This window comes from Prinia subflava, chromosome 2 (assembly GCF_021018805.1).
Source record: "Prinia subflava isolate CZ2003 ecotype Zambia chromosome 2, Cam_Psub_1.2, whole genome shotgun sequence".
Taxonomy (NCBI): domain Eukaryota; kingdom Metazoa; phylum Chordata; class Aves; order Passeriformes; family Cisticolidae; genus Prinia; species Prinia subflava.
The window spans coordinates 51,494,464-51,517,307 of record NC_086248.1 but is presented as its reverse complement, the minus strand read 5'-3'; the positions used below and the strand labels follow the sequence as shown (position 1 = coordinate 51,517,307).

Here is a 22,844-nt window from a genome sequence, read left to right as displayed (position 1 = left end):
TTTCCTTTTTCTTTTCTCTTTTCACTTCTGTTTCCCTTCCCTTCTCTTTCTCCAGATAAACCAAAGACGAAACAAGGAAGTAAGATATAGTTTTATTCATCCAAGTAACATTTTACACAAGAGTTTGGGTAACTATACTCTTAATAATGGAGGTGTACAACAACTTTAATTTCTTACAGGCAGGCTTCTGAAAGTAAAGGCTTTATGTCATGCTTTAAATTACTTGTTTTGGCTGGAGCTCTGTCTTCAGATGTCTTGGTTTTTTTTTTGTAGACACTATTGCTCTGAACATGAAACCTCTTGGGAATTTTTCATTACACATGAGCACAGAAGAAAAGGTTTTTCAGTCTTTCTACTGAATTTTATGTCTTTTCATAGAGTCTTCTGTGAGACTTAAATACTTACAAATTTGATTTTTTTTTTAAATTAGGACCATGACTATATCTGAATATGTCCACCAAATATACCTATATATCTACAGATAGCTGCAGTAAATTGTGTATTTTCTAATTTAAAAAAAAAACGACTGAATAGTAAATTGATGAGTACAAAACATGAAGGTCAAAGCAGGAGGGCAGGAGTAGTTTCTGAAACAGATGTCTGAGGTACAGTGAGGAATAGAAGAGACAGCTTTATTTCAAAAAATTTCATTTTTGACCTTGTTCAACGGATTTATTTCCCAAGTCTTCTCCTTTAAAAATTATATTGTGTGGAATTATCTAGTATTGCCTTTTTAGAAACACAATGTAGAAGGAAGAAAAATAATGAAAAATTTATTTCTTGACATCAGTCTCAACAGAAGAGGACTTTCAATGTCAACAGCAAATCAGGTTTTCCCACTTTATAGCTATTTCTAACATAAATAAAAAGTAAATATTTATAGATTCCTTCAATTCAGATTCCCCAGGACCTCAATTTTTCTTAGAGATAAATACTAAACCATGAACAAGAATCTTTATTGATATGATCATAAATTGCTATTGGACACATTCTATGTTTTTATAATAAAAGAGACAATTTGTGAACTGTGTCATTAAGGCAGTAAAAAATTACCACTAAAACTACCTACTGTAGCTTATACAAGTTTCATATCTATCTAGTAAACACAACCTCCATCTCCTAAACACAAACTTCTCCTCTTAGGGAGTCTTGATTACTTATCCAATGTGTAGAAACCAAGACGATCTTCTAACAGTTTTGTTTAATATCTTCTGGCTCTGAATTGCTCCAGAGTTTTTCAATAGAAGGAATTTTTGCTTCATATGTGATGGAAAACCTATTATTTTTATTTTTTTCCAGAAAACGCCTGTTAGCATTTCTCAGATGACACGTATAAAACAGTTCAACCAGCAGTCAGATGGTTAAACTACAGGAAGTCAAAATCCAAGTCTCTGATCTTTTTGAATAGACTGCTTGGTAGAGTCTTAATTGTCTTTTTAAATTTGGGGTGGAAAGCTTTGGAGAGCTTTTATCAGCCCAGAGTAGTAATCTCTAATCTTGTCTGAAACCAAATTCTTATTTTCCATCTGGTGCAAATTGTCCCCTCTGCTTTTTCCAGGCAACTGCCCTTCCCTGAGGAAGGCTGGTGGGACGTATCCATCCTCTCTACCTGTCTGTAGACAGAACGAAAGCAACTCTTCACCCACCTATTTGTCACCGCTATGTTGCTCACCCTGTGATCAGCATCTGGCCTTTAGAAAAGAATTGATGCAATAAGAGAACCCTTGGCCTTGCTCAGCAAGAATGGGCAATCCCAAAGGAGGGAAGTAGGCCACAGTCAGCTCCAATGAGTCAAATTTGGCAAAGCGTCAGTTTTGACCTGTCTGGTTAAGAACACTGAGAAACTGTCCTTGTCTCATAATAAGATGAAGTTTGCCAATCTTATGATTAAATCTACAATAGTTAATCCACAAAACACATTTGTAGACTGAACCTTCTGATTGATACCTGGTGAATTCTGTACAAACCTTCCAATAACTCAGTTTTTAACCATGACTTCCAACATATAGGTTTAGTCTCTTGCACGATTTATATGCTTCTCTCTGCTGGTTAAATCTCATTGTTTCACTTAGTTGTGGTTTCTGACTGTCACTTCACTGGTGTGACTACTTCTTTTACAGATCCTGGAAAAGAGAAAGAATCAAAGCCTCCAGCTGCCACAAAAGATAAAGGTAACATGGCAGGACAAATTTGTATATAACTCTCATATACATACATATATGTGTGTGTGTGTGTTTGTGTATATAGATATAATTTGTATGTAACTTGTCCATCAAGAAAATAACTTGGAATTCATCACCATTTCTGTTTTTAAAGTATGATTTGTTAGGAATTTGTAACCATAATATTATTTCAGTAACTTTACTATGAAACTTAATTGGCATTACCTGAATTAGATGTGCAAAGCGAGCACTGGTTACACTAGTTATGAAAATTCAAAAGGCTAAACCCAGCATTTAGAACATTTGTTAACATTTAATATGAGCTGCAAAGTAAAATAACTTTTGAGTGATCTTTTTTCTTTCATCAGGTTTAAGAAAATTTGTGATTTCACTTTGTGAGCATGCTAAAACTGATGAAAATTAATTTTGTGTTACACATTTAGTTGGTGTCTTGTGTCAGTTAGAAACCACCAATTATTCAGTCAGTCATTATCCTACAAACATTAGATGTTAACTGTTTGACACTCTAGCTTGAAGATTAATAAATTATTTTTACAGAACATGCTAAAGAAAAAGAAGGAAAGAATCCTACATCTTTAAAAGAAAAAGGTAAGAATACATAATTACATCTAATACTTGTTAAAACCACACCAAGCAGAATGAAGATGCTAATTTTTTAAACAATCATTATTAGTCTTTCCCATTATAAATTTTAACCAAACAAAATTTAATTAGTTAAAATATTCTATAGGATCTATATTATTAAAAAGGCAAGGGGTGGGGGAATAAAAATAGAATATATCAAGACAATTAAAATTCAGAGTTCTCAAAGTTAATTAAATCAATCTCATAAACCACGCTATGTAATAGTCAAGAGCCTTACAATGATGGTCTGAACAATACCAAGTCTTTAAGAGAGGCCAGTAAAGAAATTCTGAACTGAAGCATTTCACAAATGGAAGAAAGTAAGGTTTATGAGCATGAGTGGGAAACATGGTTTCTGTATTTCATAAAAGTTATAGCTAAAACCCCAGAGCTTCATCCAGTCAACCATCTGATCATCTGCAACATGAGAGGTGGTCTGAATCTTTCTTGTATTCCTTTTTTTTTTTTTCTTTTTTTTGGCAATTTGATCAGAGTAGATGATTAACTCAATTAAATTTCCTTTCATCAATTGTTTTATTGGGTGCATTTTACCCATATTATTTCTTCCTTCCTTTCTAGAAATAACTTTATTTGGAAGAAGGTACTTACGGATAAGTCTTATTTGACATCTTCAGAATAAAGTGATCTACCATATATATATTCAAATTAATATTTGTTCTAAGTAATAGCCTGTATTATAAGTCTATAGCTATATATAGATAGATATGGTCTGCAATATATAGACTTTAGTCTATAACTAATTAAAGACTCAGTCATTCTATGTAATTTCAAAGAAAGAACTGAATGAAGAGGTCAATTCAAGCAGTATTGAAAGATGACAAAAACATATAAAGCAAAGGAGGAATAATTTATTGCTAGACATATTTTCAAAATCCTAGAAGCTATGTTCATTCACTCACATCTTTATTCCAAAGTTTAAATCAAATTATGGCAATCTGCAAATTCTGTGGTGCATATATTGTTCTTATGTGTGTGTTCTACTCCTAATGTACACATGCCCCATTTACATGAACTTAGTTTTCTGCCCCAAAACTGTATATCCAAACTCTATGGAGTCCTGTGGCCCTCTCCACAGACTACTTATAATGTGTCTGCCTGATGGTATTGTGATTGTGCTGGAAAATTAGAAGAAGCACTTGAGTGACAACTCTGCCCCTTCTTTCCCTGCATGGAGCACGTGTATTCAGCCTGCTGCTGCTTTCAAAGGATTACAGGGAGGCAGGGAAAAGAGAAAAAAGAGAGAAGAGCCAAAACTTTTTTCTCTTTGATAGGAGTTTCTTTAGAACAAATGAACAGTGGTTTGCCAGCCCTGAAAAAGTTTTCACAGTGTGTCCTTTGTTAAGAATGGCCACAGCACTGCTTTTTTGTCTCCTGTGCTCATGTCTAACATATCAACAACTTCAATTACTAATTTATTAGTAATTAGCAATTACAAGTCCTTCTAACATGACAAAGGACCCACCCAATCTTCAGAAAAGAGCAGGCAGGAACTTCTTTTAAATGTCAATACAGCTGAAAACTTGCTGCTGAAAACATCTGTAAAGACATGACAGGCTCCTGAGCCCTGTAGTAGCACTGATGTCCAGCCCAGCTGAGCCTGTCCCTCAGATCCTGACAGCTCTTGCTGATGCATCCATCACTGTTTCCCATAACAGGCATCAAACTGGCATAGCTCTGTGCCTATGCCTAAAAATGAGGGTGCTGATTAGTGAGCTCTAGAGATCAGTTGAAAATCTATCAGCATCAAAGACTATGGGGAGAACTTACAAACCTGTGGGGAGAAACTTCTAGAAAAACTTGGTGATTTTCTTATTGCATTATAGATTACTTGCTACATAAACATATATTTAACATTATTTGTTCCCTGTTTCAGTTATCATATCTGCCTAAAATGTAGTTAATAAATTAATCAAAGCCTGTTTGTATGTCATTCCTTCCCCTCTTCACCACCTCTTCAAGCCTCATGAGTGGGCTTCTATAAAGGTTATTGATCAGGTCACTGGGGACCTCTTTTACTCTTTGCAACTTGGTGTTTTGCAATTTTTTTTCTTAAAGTGGATCTTCCTGGAAAATACAAATATATCAAAGGACACAGGAAAACAAGGATTTTTAAGACTGAATATACTTCCTAATTATGTATCTTGGGAGTTTGTTACTATTCATGTAAACTAAATAAAGGAACACTTCTAGGTGAAGTGTTAAATACTTCTGGTGATTAACATGTGTCTGTCACCTCATGCAATAAAGGAGGTACCATCTCACCTCATTCCCTTTCAAGGATAGGCTAAGTCTGAATGAGCAAGGAGGATGTCCAGACCACAAACTTTATCCTAAAGCAAGCTATTTTTCATAAACTGAAGCAGAGTGATTTTGTTTAAAACAGAAAGGGGAAAAATAAATCCCTGAATTTGGACTAGTTGCTATAGACCATAACCTGACAAAGTTACTTTATCTGTTTTATGAGGTGAATAAAATGTCTTCAGTCTTGAAGCCTAATTTTATTGAGAATAATTAAAAGAACACTGGAATAATATGTTTTCCACTTCTTAGTGATACCGGACATCTCAAGACTGTCCGAATTTATAACTTTTTTATGGCTTTTCAGCTCTTCCCTGCAGAAAAGTCCATTTGTGCCCAAGAATATAAAAACTGATTTTCTGTTGCCATAAGCATATTCAAATAACTTGAGATCAATGAAACTCTAAGGTATCGTTTGCCACGTGGTTTTTGGGTAGGCATCTTACCCAGCTAACCAGAGTACAAGTTCATTCATACAGAGGGCATAACAGTGGCACTACAAGTTTGTCATATTTTATTTATAACTCCTCAAGGAACTTTTTTTAAGGTATTTGCATTATGCTGAGTTATTAAATTGACAGCATTTGTCCTGTATAGATAATAGAAATTCATTCACACCCTGTGTTCCATGATTTGTTTTCCAAACAAATGCTCTTTTTTCTTCTTCTTTGCTTTTGACATGTTTTGGGATGTCTTTGAATATTTTCTTGTGTCAGCTATGTGTGGATAGTAAACCTATTTATTTTTATGAACAGATTGATAAGGGAAAAGAGTAATGTGTATTTCTTTCTTGCCATATATGTCAAATATACTGTCATTAAAGAAACAAATGAGCTGATTTGCACTTCCTATGCAATACTTGTGTTTCCTTTAAAGAAAAAGTAACATGAAATAATGTCTTGCCTGTGGCATTTTTTATCTTAACTTGTAACTTTTTTCCCTGAAAAATGGACTTATATTGTGAGCAGTTGCAGTTCACATTTCTGTCTATTTCCATTTATTTTTTTGTCGTTGTCATTTGCGTGAGAACTATATCTTTAGCCTGAGGATATCACATGCTGCTTCTGCTTCATCATTCTATACCATCTTCTTAACCCGACCCAGCTTCACCCTGGAATAGAAAGCAGGAGGAAAGTATTATGGTGAAAGCTGGCTTTAAGCCAGCTCAATGTTTTTCCCCTTCTGAGACAAGCAATAAAGCGGTCAGTTGACAGCAGAAGTTTGAAAAGTCCTCAGTGAGTATGTGTTTAATTTTCTGAAAATGAAAACCTGCTCTGGAAGAAAAGCAGAACTGGTGATCTCAGTATCCTTGGCTCAGAGGGTGGGGAGTTTGGTGCACCATGGAAAGTATCCTGCACTGGGAGTTGCATCCAAAAGTTGTAAGAGTCAAATGTGCTGAACCTTCTTAAGGAGCCACATATTACAGGAAATCTGAGGGAGATCTGCAACATGGATGGCAAAAAATCATTATGGATATATGGCACAAAACCCACAAGGCCAAAGATTAGTGGCTGTGGCTGCAAGAGTGGCTGCTGATCACTGAGATCACCAGCATGCCCAGAGTAAAGTGGTCAAGTGGGCAGCTCTTGCCTCAAGTCTTTTAATATAGTTCACACAGAGGCTACTTCAAAGGGTTTCAGGCTTCACACTGGAAGTTTTCTCTCAGTCCCTTGAAGAAGAGTTTACCTGCTGCTGTGAAAATCAGGCTCCTAATTTCATAACAGTGCACACTGTGGTTTCTTCAACAACTTCAGCCACCCTTGAAGTGATTTTTTTCTGTTACAACTCACACTTAAACCCAGATGGATAAGTGGGATTGCTTCCTGGTACCATGGCAGCCAGGAGGATGTTCAGAGTTAAAATTATTTTGCAAAGGATCTTGTTTTAGTTTTTTCTGTTTTACTGAAGATTTGGTTTACTTTAATTTGGAATAAATTGCAAGATTTTTTCTAGATGCTTAGGTGCTATATCCTGTCAGATGGAATGCAGCTGGGTCTATTTACCATTCTGCAGGCTGTGATATTCTCTCACTCCAACCACATACATTCATAAGCCTATCAAATTATTTCTTCACTTTGGAAAAAACTGTTTTCCCTAATTTCTCTGATAAATACACTTAAGATGTCAAGAGGTTGTTGCTTGAAAAAAATATTTTAAAATTAGTTATTTACACAACATAGTGTATGATTTTCCTGTGCTTGTTGACCCTGAATACATATTCCCTGAAGGACGGAGGCAAAAGATATATTCTTCAGACAGAGAAAGCAGAAACTGTCTCCATGAAGCTTTGGATAAGACCCAAAGAATTCCTAACCCTGTGTCATTGCTGGCATTTTCCCCTTCTCCTTTCGAATTTCTCTCATCTATGTGGTCTCTAGAGAGAGTCACCAAAAGCAATTTCTATTCTTGCTTTTGCTACTTACATTGTTGCACCTTAAAAATATGAGACAGTCTCTAGAGAGGATATAACGAGAAGTCAAGCTTGCATCTATTTATGTTCACAATTTTACTTGTGGTTTTTTAAATGTTTCTTGAGTTTTCTTTTAAATTTTGAAGGGTACTCCTGTCTTCTAAGTCTCAGAAATATAACTATCTCCCTACAGATTCCCTGAAAGGAAAAAATCCCAAGAATCCAGAGGGCTTAAAAGAAAAAGGTAAATGAAGAAATCCAGACCTGAATATCAGAACAGTTATTCAGTCTATAAACAGCTCTTGAGTAGGAATGTAGAAGTGTGAAAAACCAAACACATCCTGGTTCCTGTTTAGATTATTTTAGCCATGATATCTTTTTTTAATAATATTTGTGCTGTACAGATCCCAGTAAGATCCCTAGAAATCATCCAGGCCTCTTTTAAATGTGGAGATTTGAATTGGCATTGGGGAAGATACTAAAATTTATTTTTATACCACTTTTGGATGCTAGTCTATCAAAAATGAATTGTCTAAATCCCACAGTGGGAGCATTACTGAAGGAAACTAGACTAAATCTAGTCCATGTGGCTACAGCTCAGGAATGTAGGTGTCTGAGAATAAAACTGACAAATCCAGGTGTTTGAGGGTGATGGATATGTCAAGATTTTTTCTTAATTTGTTTGCAACCTGGTCACATACATTTCTGTCTCTAATACTTTCAGTTGCAAGACTGCTGCTAGCTGTTCACACAGGGGTCATGGGTTGTTTGATGGCATCTGCTTGGAGAAAACCTTATTTGTTGCAATGTGATGTGTATTGAACACTCTGGAGAGTACTGAAACAGCTGAAAAATTTAAACAAAACAGCAAAGGCTGTAGGAACTGTCTGATTCCTGAGCTGGAACAACAGAACAGCAAATCTGAAGTCCAAATTTTTACAAAGTCACTTTTTTTTTGGAAGCTGGAGATGTTAGATGAAGTCCAGATTATGGCTGCTGAATAGATATAGAGCAAAATGACACACTTCTGCAAGGAATGCATTATACCTTGTGAAATCTGTAGGAATTGAAGCCAGGACACCACTTGTGGCTGAGAATTCTCCTCTGTGACACTGCTGTTGGTCTCTGTCTCTCCCCTGGGCATCAAAAGAAGATCATAGTTTTCCTTTATTTGTGCTTACCTAACCCCTCAGTTTTTGGGGGGCATTTGAGAGGTTTGGTTGGTTGATGGGCTTTTTTTTTTTTTTTTTTTTTTTTTTTGTCCTTGGCTTCTGGCCTTGTCAGTTACTAGAAAGAGAGAAGTAGAATAGCAAGGTTTTTTTCACCTCTCCTTTAAAACTTTGTCATATACTGAAAAAAAATTTAAAGATACAATTAACTCCCTAGACTATTCATTTTGACATAAGATATATGAATGTTCGTTTGAAAGATGAGCACTGCTCTTCTTTTATAGCCTGTGTTCCTGTCATTTTAAACGGTTATATATATGCAGGAAGTGAAATTCTGTTCACAGGTAGTACCCATATGGCTTCCTTGATATTAAAAGAATATTGGAGTCCTGAACTAGTAGCTAGTCCTTTTGTCACTTCTAAATAAAAAAAAAACCCTCCTACTTACCTTTGTCAGCAGCCTCTGGCTTTCAAAACCATTATTCCTAATATTTCAATTGTATCAATGTGGATTAATATTTTTTTGGATACAGGAAAAGAAGGTCATTGATGCCAACTGCTCTATAGAATTTCTTTCTTTGTAAGTTTTCATTACCTGCTTGAGAGAGGGCTCCACAGTTTCCTCAAAATGCAAAGAAACTAATGACATATTAAAGGCTTATTATTTTACATATCCAAGACTAGCAAGATGAATGAATGACCTTGCTTTTTGTCCTGTTCTTTATTTCCATGTTGTTAAATTCATTTAATTATCACATCTCTTTTGCTCTCCACATATCAATTTGTTTGACTTGCTTTCTTTTCAAGTGTCATTTTATTTCCCTAACCTGATTTGTGATAAATGTTTCTTTCTAGAGACTGGTAAAAGAAAAGATGTGAAGTCTCCAGCAACCTTAAAGGACAAGGGTAATGTCTTATCATTATATGGCTGTCAAATAACAAGTCTTCTGCTGGTATTTCAGTGCAGTTTTGATATATTTTGAATTACAGGCTGTTGGTTAAAAGAGACTAAACCTAGATTCTTCTCATTTAATAGATCTGAAATATTGAAAGGAGCAGTGTCTGACATGATTCAGAAATAATAAAGTCATAACCCTTCTTATTGTGGTATTCTTTAACTGCTGTCTGACCTGCACAGCCGATATTGCAGTAGGAGTGTTTTCTGTTCTGAGTGAATTAGTAACAGAGCTGCTACCGAATGCCCACGACAGGCTGAAATGATAGGCTGCACAGGAATGAGTGCATGGTTTGACCTGCAGAAATGTTGTCAGCAAATTTAGTGGGAAATGTTTTCGGTTTGCTTTCAACTTTAGTTTGTGCCTTTTATGGAATTAAATGGAGATTCTAATTCTCAACACATCTCTTTTACACATTTGGTTGATTGGGTGTTCTGCACATTTGTTACAGTACCAATAAGCACAGCGTATATTTATGTTGCTAACTTTCTACTTTCATTTCTGTGTTTGATTTCTTCTTCAGACTCTTCAAAACGAAAAGAAATTAAGGCTTCAACTAATCCTAAGGAAAAAGGTAACAATCCCAAGTTTAATTGAGCCTTAACATAAGTTTCAGTTAAGAAAATAAATCCATTGTGCAAGGAGTCACAAATTAAATCCTAGCTTCTTTGGTTGTCTATTCCTAAATATCCTTGAATGGCATCCTTTGCTGCTGGACATTCTTTTTACCTGGCTGAACACGTGACAGGTGCATATGAGGCTATACAAGCAAGTTGTAGCTCTGGTATTTTATAGACTTTAAAGTTAAAAGAGTTTATTTTCTTTTTTCTTGAATTTGTCTCATTCTTTCTATTTAAATTACTAATTTCAGATCGCAATTTCTTTTTCTATATTATTTGGTTGCACTTTTTTCTCTCTCTTATTATATCTAAATATCAGCACTAGCCATCAAATAAAAATCAATCACAATTTATAGTACATCTCAAATACCAGGCATTTTTAGGCATTGTAACTATAATTAACCAACTATGTTCAGGTATATTTATTCATATCAAATAAATCAAATAAAATTTAGTTTTACTTTATCCCATTTGCATATGGATTAAACACCAATTTTTTATTATAAAAAAGCCACTCAGGTTAAATGTGTAAATAATTTAATACGGATAAAAATACGTAATATCTTGTTAGCTAATAGCAGTTATTTAAGACATGGGAATGTAGTAATCAATATTAAAATCTTCCAGTCGGTTTTGAAAACTGCTTCAGATGATTGAATAATACTGCTTCCTATCTTTAGAGTTTCCCTAAGGAGTACTAGAAATATTGAGCCAATATTTTCTCTGCCAAAATTATGAAAGACAACATTTTCAGGTTTTTAAGTGCAGCTACTTCACCTGGTGTACAGCAGAATAGCAGAAATCAGCTATTAGTTTGCATAGCTGTATCATTCTGAATCAAAGGAAAGGCTTAAGTGCTATCAGAAACAAAGTGATATTGAGAGTAGCCCTGTCAAGAAGGACTTGGGGATACTGGAGAGTGAAAGGCTGGACATGAGACATCAGTATGCTCTTGCAGACAAGAGAGCCAGTGGAATCCTGGGCTGCATCCAAAGCAGTGTGGCCAGCGGGTCACAGGAGGTAATTCTTTCCCTCCACTCTGCTCTGGTGAGACCCCACCTGCAGTGCTGCATCCAGCTCTGGGGTCCCCAGCACAAAAAGAACATGCACCTGTTGGAACAAATCCAGAGGAGGGCACCAAGATACTTAGAGGGATGGAGCACCTCTCCTGTGAGGAAAGGCTAAGGGAATTGGGAATGTTTAGCCTAGAGAAGAGATGGCTTTAGTGTGACCTGATTGTTGCCTTCCAGTATCTGAAGGGAGTCCTCAAGGAAGATGGAGTGAGACTATTAGCAAGAACATGTAGTGACAGGACAAGGGGGAATGACTTCAAACTGGAAGAGAGTAGGTTTAGATTAGGTGTGGGAGAAATGCTTTATTGTGAGGGTGGTGAATAGGTTGCCTAGAGGTGTTGTGGATCCATCTCTGGAAGTGTTCAAGGCCAGGTCAGATGGGGCTTTGAGTAATGTGGCCTAGTCAAATGTATCCTTGCTGCCATGGGAGGGGGGTTGCAGATAGGTTATCTTTAAGGTTCCTGCCAACTCACACCATTTTATATTTCTATGAAAATTAACTAGGTCTTAAATAGTCTGAAACTCCTTGTAGCAGTCAAAGTAGGTGAATCTGAATTGTCAGTTCAAGGTTCAGGGCATTACAAAAATAGGGACACATTATTGCACCATTCCATTAAGTTTACTTTAGTCAACAGAGAGCAATAACCCTTCACAGAAAGAGCTGGCAAGTGTTGAAAGAGGTTATCCAGAGAAGTGATGGAGTCATCTTTCCTGGAAGTATTAAAAAAACTTTATGGATATGGCATTTAAGGACACAGTTAAGCTGACACCTGGGCTTGATCTTTAAGGTCTTTTAAAACTTTAATGCTATGATTCTAAATGTAGGCAGCTTTTCGTATATTCATCACTGGTTTAATAGAACTTGGTTTTTATTTTAAGCTTGAGGTAAGCAAGGCCTATGGTTTTGCTGTTAGGTTCTTGCAAATATGAAACATAGGTTAATAAATAATTACACATTAATTAGACCCTTAAGTCTAATTAGACTCTTGACCTTATCACTAAATTTCTTTTCTAATTCTTCTCATAAATATTTCTGATTGCAAGATTGATTTATTTAAAATTAAGTGATAATGAAAATAAAATCCTATTTATATCAAAAGATCAAGAATTGTAAAGAAGAAATACATGTCTGTAAAAGTGTTTTAATTGCAATGCTAATGAATTAGCTTCAGTGAACTGTCAAACATCCACCCAACTATACAAAGAATAAGTATTTTAAAAAGGGCTTCATTAACTCAGTTTGATCAGACAGTGAAACAACTGGTGAATAACAGCTCCTTTCAAGTTCTAAAATGGAATAATTTCAAGAAAGGACATGTTTAATTAAACACTGTAGAATTCCACTGGCTGCACATGAAGTTGTTTATGCTTGGTATACTTGAAAAGGAAATTTACTACCCAGAAGTTATTAATTCTAGTATCTCTCTTTTCTTTACAGTAAAATGAAGTCTTTTTCCTGTAGTAGCTGATAGAACATAGGCAAGATTTTTAGTATGGTATAGCAGTAGAAAATATGAGCTATGTTCAGAAATGAACTTTCATTTCATGCAGATTTTTTAAAAAGGCCTTTTTAACCTACGGATGAAAACACTGTAAGAATCATAGAAATCTATGTTGTTTTATTGTCTTACAGTTTTATAGTTTCCTGCTTGTCAAAACACAAGAATGAAGATTTGGATATTTAGTGTGAAGTATGCTGAGTTTACTGCAGTTTAAGGTCACATTAGAGATACCCATGATTGTTAAAGAAGCGTGGGTAAAGTCTGAAGTAGAATTGATTGGTTTTATACTTACAGCAGGATATTTGGATGAGCAATGCCATAATCTAGTGGAGTTTGATAGCACTGGGTTTGCACAGCCTTTACCAGGTTCCCAAGCAAGATGAGTACTACCCACTTCAGGTATTCCTATGGGATTGCATACAGCCTTGTATGTCACCTGTGGATGTACTCGATGCCTTGCACAGCTCACTGAGAACAAATGATATCCCACACCTGAGACAGCACTTCTCTTTGGCTCTAGCTGACTCTATAAGAACTTAAAATATTTGGATTAGATTCTGTCAGACACACAATTAGGCCAACTGCCCCCTAAGTCTTGTGTATCTTAGGTCTGCCCAGTGAGCAGGACTACAGATCCGTCAAGGCCCCTGAAACAGGACTGCAACAGAAAAGTTGAGTAGGAAAGTTCAGCTTGAATGAAAAGATCTCAGGCTGCAATCTTTGTGCATAGTGACATCACTTTTGTGTCAACAATAGGAATCAGTAATTTGCAAGTCATCAAAGTTTGTGACACAGCAAATCTTATACAATCCTCCTTTGGAGGCAGTTCAACTCAGTGGCTGCAGGTTTTTAAAAGTTGTTTCTGTCTTTTCTGTTTTATGTGACAGATATGTTATTTCTTATCTTCTGGGATTCAAACAAGTTTAACATTTCCAAAAGCAAATACAACTAACTCAGTGACACTGAATATGCATGACAAGACATTGACATTTTGTCAGAAGAGTGTAACCCCAGTGTGCAAAGTGGCTTTGAGCATTCATGTGGGATGCTGCGCATCACTGACCCTCTCTTTCTTAACAATGATAAGTGACATGTCACATACATCAGGCAGACAGTCTGAGAAAAGCCTCTCTGAGGAAAAGTATTCCAGAAATTTTGTGGCCGTTGCCCTGTAACCAATGTGAGCAGGAGGTCACCTTTATGAGCACTTTGTTTTTTAGCCCACTGAGAGTACATGGAGTGCTTTCTCAGAGGACATCTCAGGTTAAACTAGCCAACCAAAAATGCCTTGAGAAATAGCAGTGTTTAGACTAGAACTTGCTACTTTACAGAAATCTGTCAAGTCCAGTGTAAATTGCTGTAACAGAAGTGGCCTCTGTGTAACCCATTTGTTGATATGTGTATTTCAGAAATGATAAATAAATTCCTGAAATGTGAAAATCAAATTCACACAAGCTGAATGTAGAATTATAATATAAAATCCTGACTAATAGAGAACTAAAATGTAGGGTAGATATATTTGGTATACAAAAATCTCAATATCAGCCTGCGGAAATGACCCATCCATTACAGAACATCATTGTCTCACATTGTCAGTAAGAAATACTTCAATAAAATACCAGAGCTTTAAAAGTCAGACTAAGATAATGACACATATATAACCAAGACTGAGTCATAACAGCAGGTATAAAATTCCCATTTTGAGTCAGGACTTCTCTGTAAATATTCTTCAATAGACATTAGAGAACAAGAGAAAAAGAACAAAAGTAACATACATAACATGAATGTATACCAATTTAGAAAGGAAGGAGTTAAAATTTTAATTCCAAAAAGCAGGTTATTTAAAGATGAGGTATGTTTTATGGTAAACTACAAAGTGTAAAGTTATCCTCGTGAACAGTTTGATAGGAAAATATTCAAGCTGTATAAGTAGCACCTGCATATGTAGGTAGAAATACAGTCCGGGTAGTAAAAACAGGTTTTTAAATGAAAGTATCTCTACAGATACTTCAGGTATTTCCTAGAGTTAGGGCCTGCTACATTCTGGTATATCCAGGACTCCATAACAGCATCCTGAAAAGTTCTCCGAATCACAAAACCACAGACTCGCAGACCCATTTATGCTAGAAAAGACCTCCAAGATTACTGAACTCAACCTTAGAACGTCACACTCTCAACTAGACTATAGCACTAAATGCCATGTCCAGTTGTTTCTTGAACTCCTCCAGGGGTGGGGTAACTCCTGGGAAGTAATTTCAATGCTTAGTAACCCTTCCTGTGAAGAATTCCTCCTGATGTCCAACCTGAACCTCCCGTGGTACAGTTTGAGGCTAAGTCCTCTTGTCCTGTTGCAGGTTGCCTGGGAGAAGAGACCAACCCCCACCTGGCTACACCCTCCTTTCAGGCAGGAGCAGTAGGGAGCAGTAAGGTCTCTCCTGAGACTCCTTTTCCCCAGGCTAAACACCCCTGGCTCCCTCATCTGCTCCTCACAAGAGCTGTGTTCCAGACACTTCACCAGCTCCATTGCTGGACACACTCTGGACACACTCCAACACTTCAGGGTCTGCCTTGAAGTGAGGGACCAAGAAATGAGTCCAAGTTTTTATTTTTGCTTGATTATGCAATAAATCAAAATTCTTGGTGTACAATATTATTGTTTCACATATTATTTTCGATCAGAAACAAAGATTGTCTCTGACTGGGACAATGTCAAGAGCTGACAGAATCAGGCTTATTCTGTTTTATTGCCATTTTCTCACTGACTCATAGAATAGTTTAGATTAGGAGGGGTCATCTAGTTCTACCCTCCCTGGCATGGGCAGGGACACATCAAATAACACCAAGTTTCTTAAAGCCCAATCCAACCTGACTTTGAAGACCTCCAGGGATGAGTCATTCACAATTTCTCTGGGCAACCTATTCCAGAGCCTCACCACCCACACAGTAAAAAATTCTTCCTAATATCTAATCTAAACCTACTCCCTTTCAGTTTGAAGCCCTTGCCCCTTGTTTAGTCACATGTTCTTGTGTTTCTCCACCTTTCTTGTAGGCTCCCTTCAGCTATTGGGAGGCCTCTATAGGGTATCCCCAAAAAATTCTGTTCTCCAGGCTGAATAAAGCAAACTTTCTCAACTTGTCTACCTGGCACGGGTGTTCCAGCCTTCTGATCATATCCATGGCCTCCTTTAGATTCACTGGGACTCTTGATGTCCTTCCCAAGTTGTGGGCCCCAGAAGTGAACACTGTACTCCAAGGAGGGCTCTCACCACCAGAGCAGAGTAGGACAGAATCTCCTCTCCCACCCTGCTAGCCTAACTGCTTTTGATGCAGCCCAGAACATGGTTAGTTCTCTGGGCTATGAATGCACATTGCTGGGTCATGATGAGCTTCTTGTCAACCAACAACCCCAAATCTTTCTCCTTTGGGCTATTCTCGATCCATTCTCTGTCTGTTCTGTATTTGTGCTTGGGATTGCCCCAGTCCATGTGCAGGACCTTGCACTTGGCCTTGAACTTCATGAGGTTCACACAAGCTCACCTGTCAAGTGTGTCACAGTCCCTTTGGTTTATGGCTCTACTTGCACCAGACCAGGCTCCACACACAGCTGAAGGGAACTTGCTCAGGAACATTATCACACTCTTGCCACCTCTACCAAGTGACTTTACAGAGAGAGGACTGTTGTGGTTTAGGAATGGTATTCCCCAATTCAGTGTTCCCACTGGAACACTCCAAATCACGCACTGCTCACTCACTTTCCTCTCACTCCCCAACTGAGACAGGCAGGAGAGGAGAACTGGAGGCCCAAAAGGTACAGCTCATGGGTTGAAACAAGAACAATTTGCTGGAAACAGCAATGCAATAAGATAATGAACAATAACAGAAATGATATTGATGGCAGAGTGTACAAGGCAAAACCAAGCAATTCATGTGCGGATGCTGCCTGTGGAAACCTCAGGCAATAAACCACCTCTCTCTCCACCACTTACCCAGCCTGGAACCCATCTCTATCTCCAACCCCAGAAAATTACCTGAGGACTTATAGAATTACCTCTGGGTCCTGGCTCTGCTCCCTTCAGGCTGCTGTAAAAATTAACCCTGTCATAGCAGGATCCAGAACATGGGGTTAATAATCCATACAGCGCGTATGTATGAGAGTTTGTACACTTTCCTTCTAGATAATTTCTTTGTGTATTCTCATTAAGGCATTGCTAGTAATTAAGAGAAAAACACTGTAAAATTTTTTGGGGTCATCTAGTGAATAAATTTTTTCATGGTAGGTTGGCAGCTATGTCTTACAAATTAAGGCAAAAGGGATAGGCAGGTTATGAAGGAGTTCAACTGTAACATCATTCTTGCCCGTTACTGATAAAATACATGAGTATAATTGAATAAGAGGTTATTTCTCCAAATCTGTTCATTAAAATCTGGACCAGAGGAGGAAAAGGGCAGGGAAGGTTTTTCCTGCTACTGAATGAGAATCATTCTAAATAACAGATGCTCCAGCCAATTTAAAGGCTAAATTCTCCTCTCTGATACTCACTATACTGGTTCTTTTAACTGTGGTTTCTTAACATGAGTAAGATTTCACTTGACATGGATGAGAGAAATTCTGAACTCAAAATGACTGAAAGGGGGAGAGAAAATATCTTCTAGGATGGTCTGAGAGAGAAATATCACTTTATATGGTTCTTAAATATTTTAAAACACTATCTTCTTCTCAAGCTATGAACAGATGGACAATTCATGGTGAGATGGGCAAAGACAGTATCAACTCAGTGGATGCCAGATGCTTTGCTGTAGCTGTCTACATGAGGTGGTTTTCACTTCAGCATAGCAGCATGCATATGAACAGTTATCATAGAGTACCTGACACATGGGATGAGTTTGCATTTGATCGTGATTCACCACATCCTACATGTTTATAAGAAAAAATAAATATAAGAACTTAGTCAAAATTTCAATCACTTTTAGACAAAACAGTTACCGTGTCAGGGCAAATACACTTAAATTACTGTGGGTTTATTCAGAAATTTAAAAATCTGTCAGAAATCTGGTGAATTCATAATAAGATTCAGAACAAAACAAAATATCTGAAAAAACACTGAGTTCCAGCCTGTGTTGTATCTAGAAATGGAAACTGTGTCTTAGTAATAACTGTTTTCAATATATTAATAAAGTAATAAGCACAGCATTTATTTAATGGTTTAAATAGATCTTTATAAAGTTTCAGTACAAGAATTAGTGCAGAAGCCAAGTAGCTGCTGCCTAAGACCTACAGTATTAAAGAGAACACATATCTAGTTAGGAAGCAGAGAGCAATTGATTAATTTTTATATTGCAGCTTATTTATAGAATAATTGTTTATGATTCCGTGTCTGGACTCATGTTATAATCCTTTATTAACAGGATAAGATAGAAATAGTAATGTAATGAAATTTTCAGATGACAAAATCAGTTAAAGAATCCAGGATCAGAAGGGGCTGTGATACATTGAATTTACAAGGTGAACAGACAGCACGATGTCAAAGAAAATTTAGTGTCAATAAATAGAATGAAATATGAAATGGAGGGAAAATATTAAAGGAGTATTTATCCCTAAAGTCACTATGTAAATTAAAGAAAGTACCTAAGCATTGCAGCAGAAAAGTCAGTGAACAACTTTCTTCCATATGCAAATGCTTTAGGAAAAATGCATATAATGTTCTAAAGCTATTGCATAAATAAAAGCTGCATCCTGTCTAGACAGTTGTGTACAAAACCCTCACATGATAATGTGGCACTGGAGAGTCCTAGGAAAAACAACAAAAATCTCATACAAAGTGAAATAGGAAAGATTCAAGATCCCCTTTGAGATTAATTAGTGTGATCATGATAAGACTGAAAATCACAAATCTAAGTCAAGGGCTCTTTAGAAATGACATAGAGGAACGGGCTATCTTTATGGAAATGTAGTTTTCATAATTAATTATTGCAAATTTAGAAATAAAGTTAAACTTTGTGTTTCAGGATGGAAACCAATTGCTTCTTATAAGAAAATAAAGGGAGAATTTGTAGAAGTTGCTTCTGTGACAGTATTTAGACTAAATATCTGTTTCTGGCTATTGCTGGGTCATAAATCTACACAGAAAGGACTGTCACTGAGTAGAAACCAGTGTACTCAGGATTTTTTTCTGCTTTCAAGACATCTTCATGATTTCAGAAAGATTTGTGTTTGCTCAAGAGCTCAGAAAAAAGTCCTTTGAAAACACCACTATGTATGAGATTAAAGGACTGCTGGTGATCAAGGTTCCAGTTTCTTATAAAAGTCCAAAACAATAGAACAAACTTCAACTTGATTTTTTTTTTCTTCTTCAAAATACTTACTACATTATCACAGTTTTCTGACCTTTCCACCAATGGAAATTTACCTTTATTTTCCCACCCTACATAAAAAATTTGAACAAGGTCCTCCATGGCTTGTAGTGATTTTTTTTGACCTATTCACAAAATCTAAAATATGACAATGCTCATTTCTGGGTTCTGGAATAGTTGTCAGTATGGATTTATAATTCCAGAATTTGCTATGTATACTCTTGACAATTGTGTTTTGCTTTGTATGCTATTTATATTAACTGAAAAAGTATTATTGGATTTGGATAGACCTAGAAAAGATAGATTACGATTTAAGGCTGCTAATAGAACAGCCCCTTTGAATAGCTTTGTGTGTATAAATTCCTAATTCAAGAACTACAAGAAAAGTACAGAGCAAAATAAGTTGATTCAAGAATTTGTTCTTTCTCCAAATAATCAGGGTAAAAAGTACATGGCCAAGAGCATCTCTTACATTTTCTAGTTCACCACTGTATTTCATGTCCTTCCCTCCTGAGATACTATATTCAGTAAGTAATCTGGCCTTTTATCACTAGCAAACCTAGTTCCTTGAGTAAACTATCCATCTTTTTGCTACTTTTCAGATTTAGACACATTGCTCAACTTCTTAAAGAGCAATGTAAAGGACGGTGTTTTGCTCTTTTTCATTTAATCCTTGTCATTTTACATTTGAGTAACACGATTTGACCAGAGCAATGCCTCTGGCTACAGTGGTCAGGATGAGGCCTCTTGTGTCTCATGAGATTTGTGGAGTATTTCCAGAACATTCCATCTGAAAGGCTGTGGCCAAGGTGAAAATTCCAACAGGTGTCACCACAGGCTCTAATAGCACCCTAGCAGAAACTCGCCAGCCGTAAGTGCAGCAGCAGGCGTGGATGGGCCCAGCTCTGCCCGGGGAGCACGGGGAGCCACATCCCATCAGCTGGCAACACAGGAGGAGCCCAGAGCTGCCCTGCACCTTCACCTATAGGCCCTTCCCAGATATTTGGGGCTTCTGTTGGTTTGGGAGTCACTTCAATACACCACAAGTAGCTGTGCAAGTCTGCCTTTCAAAAGCCGTCGAGGCTCCTATAGCAGTCTCTGGGGGTAAAAACTACTAAATCTGCTGTAACAGCAGTTTGTGTAAGGTGCACAGAACAGCTTTGATACACACATTACCTAAACAAAGTGATTGCAAAGAGGACCTGATCCTGGAAACCTCGTGACAAATTTTTATTCATTCTACCCATTAAACCTTTTTTTTTCTTTTTGTGAGCACATTCTTGAGATGCTCAAAATTTATCTAATCCTCAAAGGAGAGTAAGTTCTAGAAAACATGAAAAATCTTTGAAATCAGAATATTTTTGCCACAGGCCATTGATAAACAGCATTTTAGTAATTCAAGGTTTAACCGGTTCTTTCTTTTATCCAAATGTACAAACAATTTGAAATAAAACAATTTCTCATTTTAAGAACACTGAAGAGACAGAGATCGGCATCCAAAATGCAAACATTTGAAACTGCTAGGGAGTGTTTATCTTCTTGTGACCTCATGATCCTTGATTTCTGTCCATTAATGTACCAGGACACATTAATGTACCAATGATTAATGTACCAGGGCACATTATCCAATGAAGGGCAGAGTTAAACTTCTGCTTGTTTCATTTCCAGTTCCAGTGCCACTCATATCCACTCATACTGGCAGCCGGGTGCTGAACATCCTGTTCGGGGAAGCACAGGCTCTGAATCTTAGTTCCTTTCTCTTTTGCCTGCAACTGCTAACCTTAGGCTGAGGCTTACTAAGACCACTTCTATCAGACATTTCAAAATAAAGTGACACCTGTAACTACATTTTTAGAAGTTTCAGTCCTATAACTGTAGGCTGGGGAATGAGTAGTGCATGGATTTCGAATGGATTTAAGAATAAGCTTGGTTCATCTCCATCACAGTTGTAGCAGTCATCTGTAAGTGCAGGTAAACTCTCATTTTAGCCACTTCATCCCTTTTAGTAAACTTTTGCTATGATTTCACAGAACTCACTGTAGATGTGTGCAAGGTTTCATTGGAATACTGGGCTGAGTTTTAGGGGACTTTTAATCTGTCTTTGGATTTGAATATTGGGCACACAGCACAGCTTCTGCTGAGGAACTAATTCAGTGTTTTTTTAAATATGGTTTAAATTTTTTAAGTATCAGTTTTCTTCCATGCTCTTTCCCATTTTCCTTCCCACAAAACCCATGCTATGAGATTTAGAGGTGGGATTGCTGGATAATCAGGTCTTAAAAATCTCAATATTTGGCAGAGGCTTAGAAACATAGTTTCAGCCAGTTTTTTCCTTCTTACTTTTTGTATGTTTTTAATACTACAGTTTCTAATAGCAAAAAAAGGAACACATTTCTCTCAAACTGATGACATCTCATAACCTTTCTCTATACTCCTCTTACTGCTTTATGCCTTGCCATTTCAATCTGTCGTCCTCCTTCATCATTAATTTTGAAATATTCACTCCATGATTCTCCCATTATCATTGTCTGGGAGGAAGGATGACTGACCATCACTAAACATGTGAGAATGCAGAAAGCTGGAATTTGCTCTTATCAATAGCTGAGCTGGCTGTACACAAAGGCTCATATATGTGTTTGAATTACTGATTTTACTGATCAGTAAAATCAGTAATTCTGATTATTTTTTTTTTACTGATATTAACTTCAATTTTGAAAACAGAGTATTTTTGTTTCTATTTCAGCTGCAGTGAAAAAGGAGGGGGAGAAGAAAGGTAAATCAATCTTTTCCCTTGACTGAAATGTCTTTCAGGCTGTGACTGCTGTGAGAAATGTTTCTTTCATTCAGTGATACAATTGCTAGGATATACAGCATTGTGATGACATACTGCCCCTCGTGTGCTACCATCAGCCAGCTTTATCTGGTCCTACTGTGATAACACTGTTGTCATTTCCACTATTGGTAGCTCCTTTTTAAAAGAGGCCAATACAACCAGTATCAGGCACTCCATCATTCTGGCTGGGAGGAAAATGAAAGGCCTTTGTTACCATGTTAGCATTTGTCCAAGAGAACAGAACTTGTAGTGCACCATGCATGCTGACCTGGCTGCTTGTTCGTTGCAGAAGTTGCTTTTCTAGGCACATTAATTTCCTTTTTCTAGGTATATATGGAGCTTGCATGTAACCTTTGCTGAAGTCATTCTCTGATATTTTAACAGATTAGTGGAAAATTTTGCCCTAAATCAGAACCCAAAATATTACTTTTAATTAAAGATAACTGTAATGTATTTATCAAACCATAAATACCTACTTATATTATTGTGGTTTGGAATAAGATTTGCTGAGTTAAAACTTCTTTTTTCCTAATTTTCTGATTTTATTCAAACAGGAAAAATAATGAAATATTTGTACTGAGATTTTTTTAACCTATTCAACTTTATTGAGTATTTGGTTTATAAATCTTGTCTTCTCACTAAACAGCAATGAGAACATTTTCAGAATATAGCCATATATTTCCTAGGATTATTTGAGATTTATTTTTTTATTCAATGAGAAAAAAAATAGTTCTTTATTATTGATGGGGGATTTAGTATGGGGGCATAGGGTGTGTCTTTTGCCATTTGGAACTTCTATGATTC

At 36.8% G+C, this 22,844-nt stretch overlaps 1 protein-coding gene across 16 annotated transcripts in view; it reads left to right on the top strand.

The window, feature by feature from the left end:
• TRDN (triadin) overlaps nt 1-22,844 on the top strand; it is a 235,493-nt gene that overhangs the window by 161,187 nt on the left and 51,462 nt on the right. For 14 of the 16 annotated variants that reach the window (XM_063389925.1, XM_063389928.1, XM_063389922.1 and 11 more), the window contains 7 exons: nt 56-79; nt 2,121-2,171; nt 2,721-2,771; nt 7,730-7,780; nt 9,561-9,611; nt 10,185-10,235; nt 21,951-21,980. In XM_063389925.1, the coding sequence (XP_063245995.1) occupies nt 56-79; nt 2,121-2,171; nt 2,721-2,771; nt 7,730-7,780; nt 9,561-9,611; nt 10,185-10,235; nt 21,951-21,980 (309 nt within the window). The remainder of the gene's footprint in view (nt 1-55; nt 80-2,120; nt 2,172-2,720; nt 2,772-7,729; nt 7,781-9,560; nt 9,612-10,184; nt 10,236-21,950; nt 21,981-22,844) is intronic. The other 2 variants (XM_063389918.1, XM_063389921.1) reach the window with 1 other exon arrangement.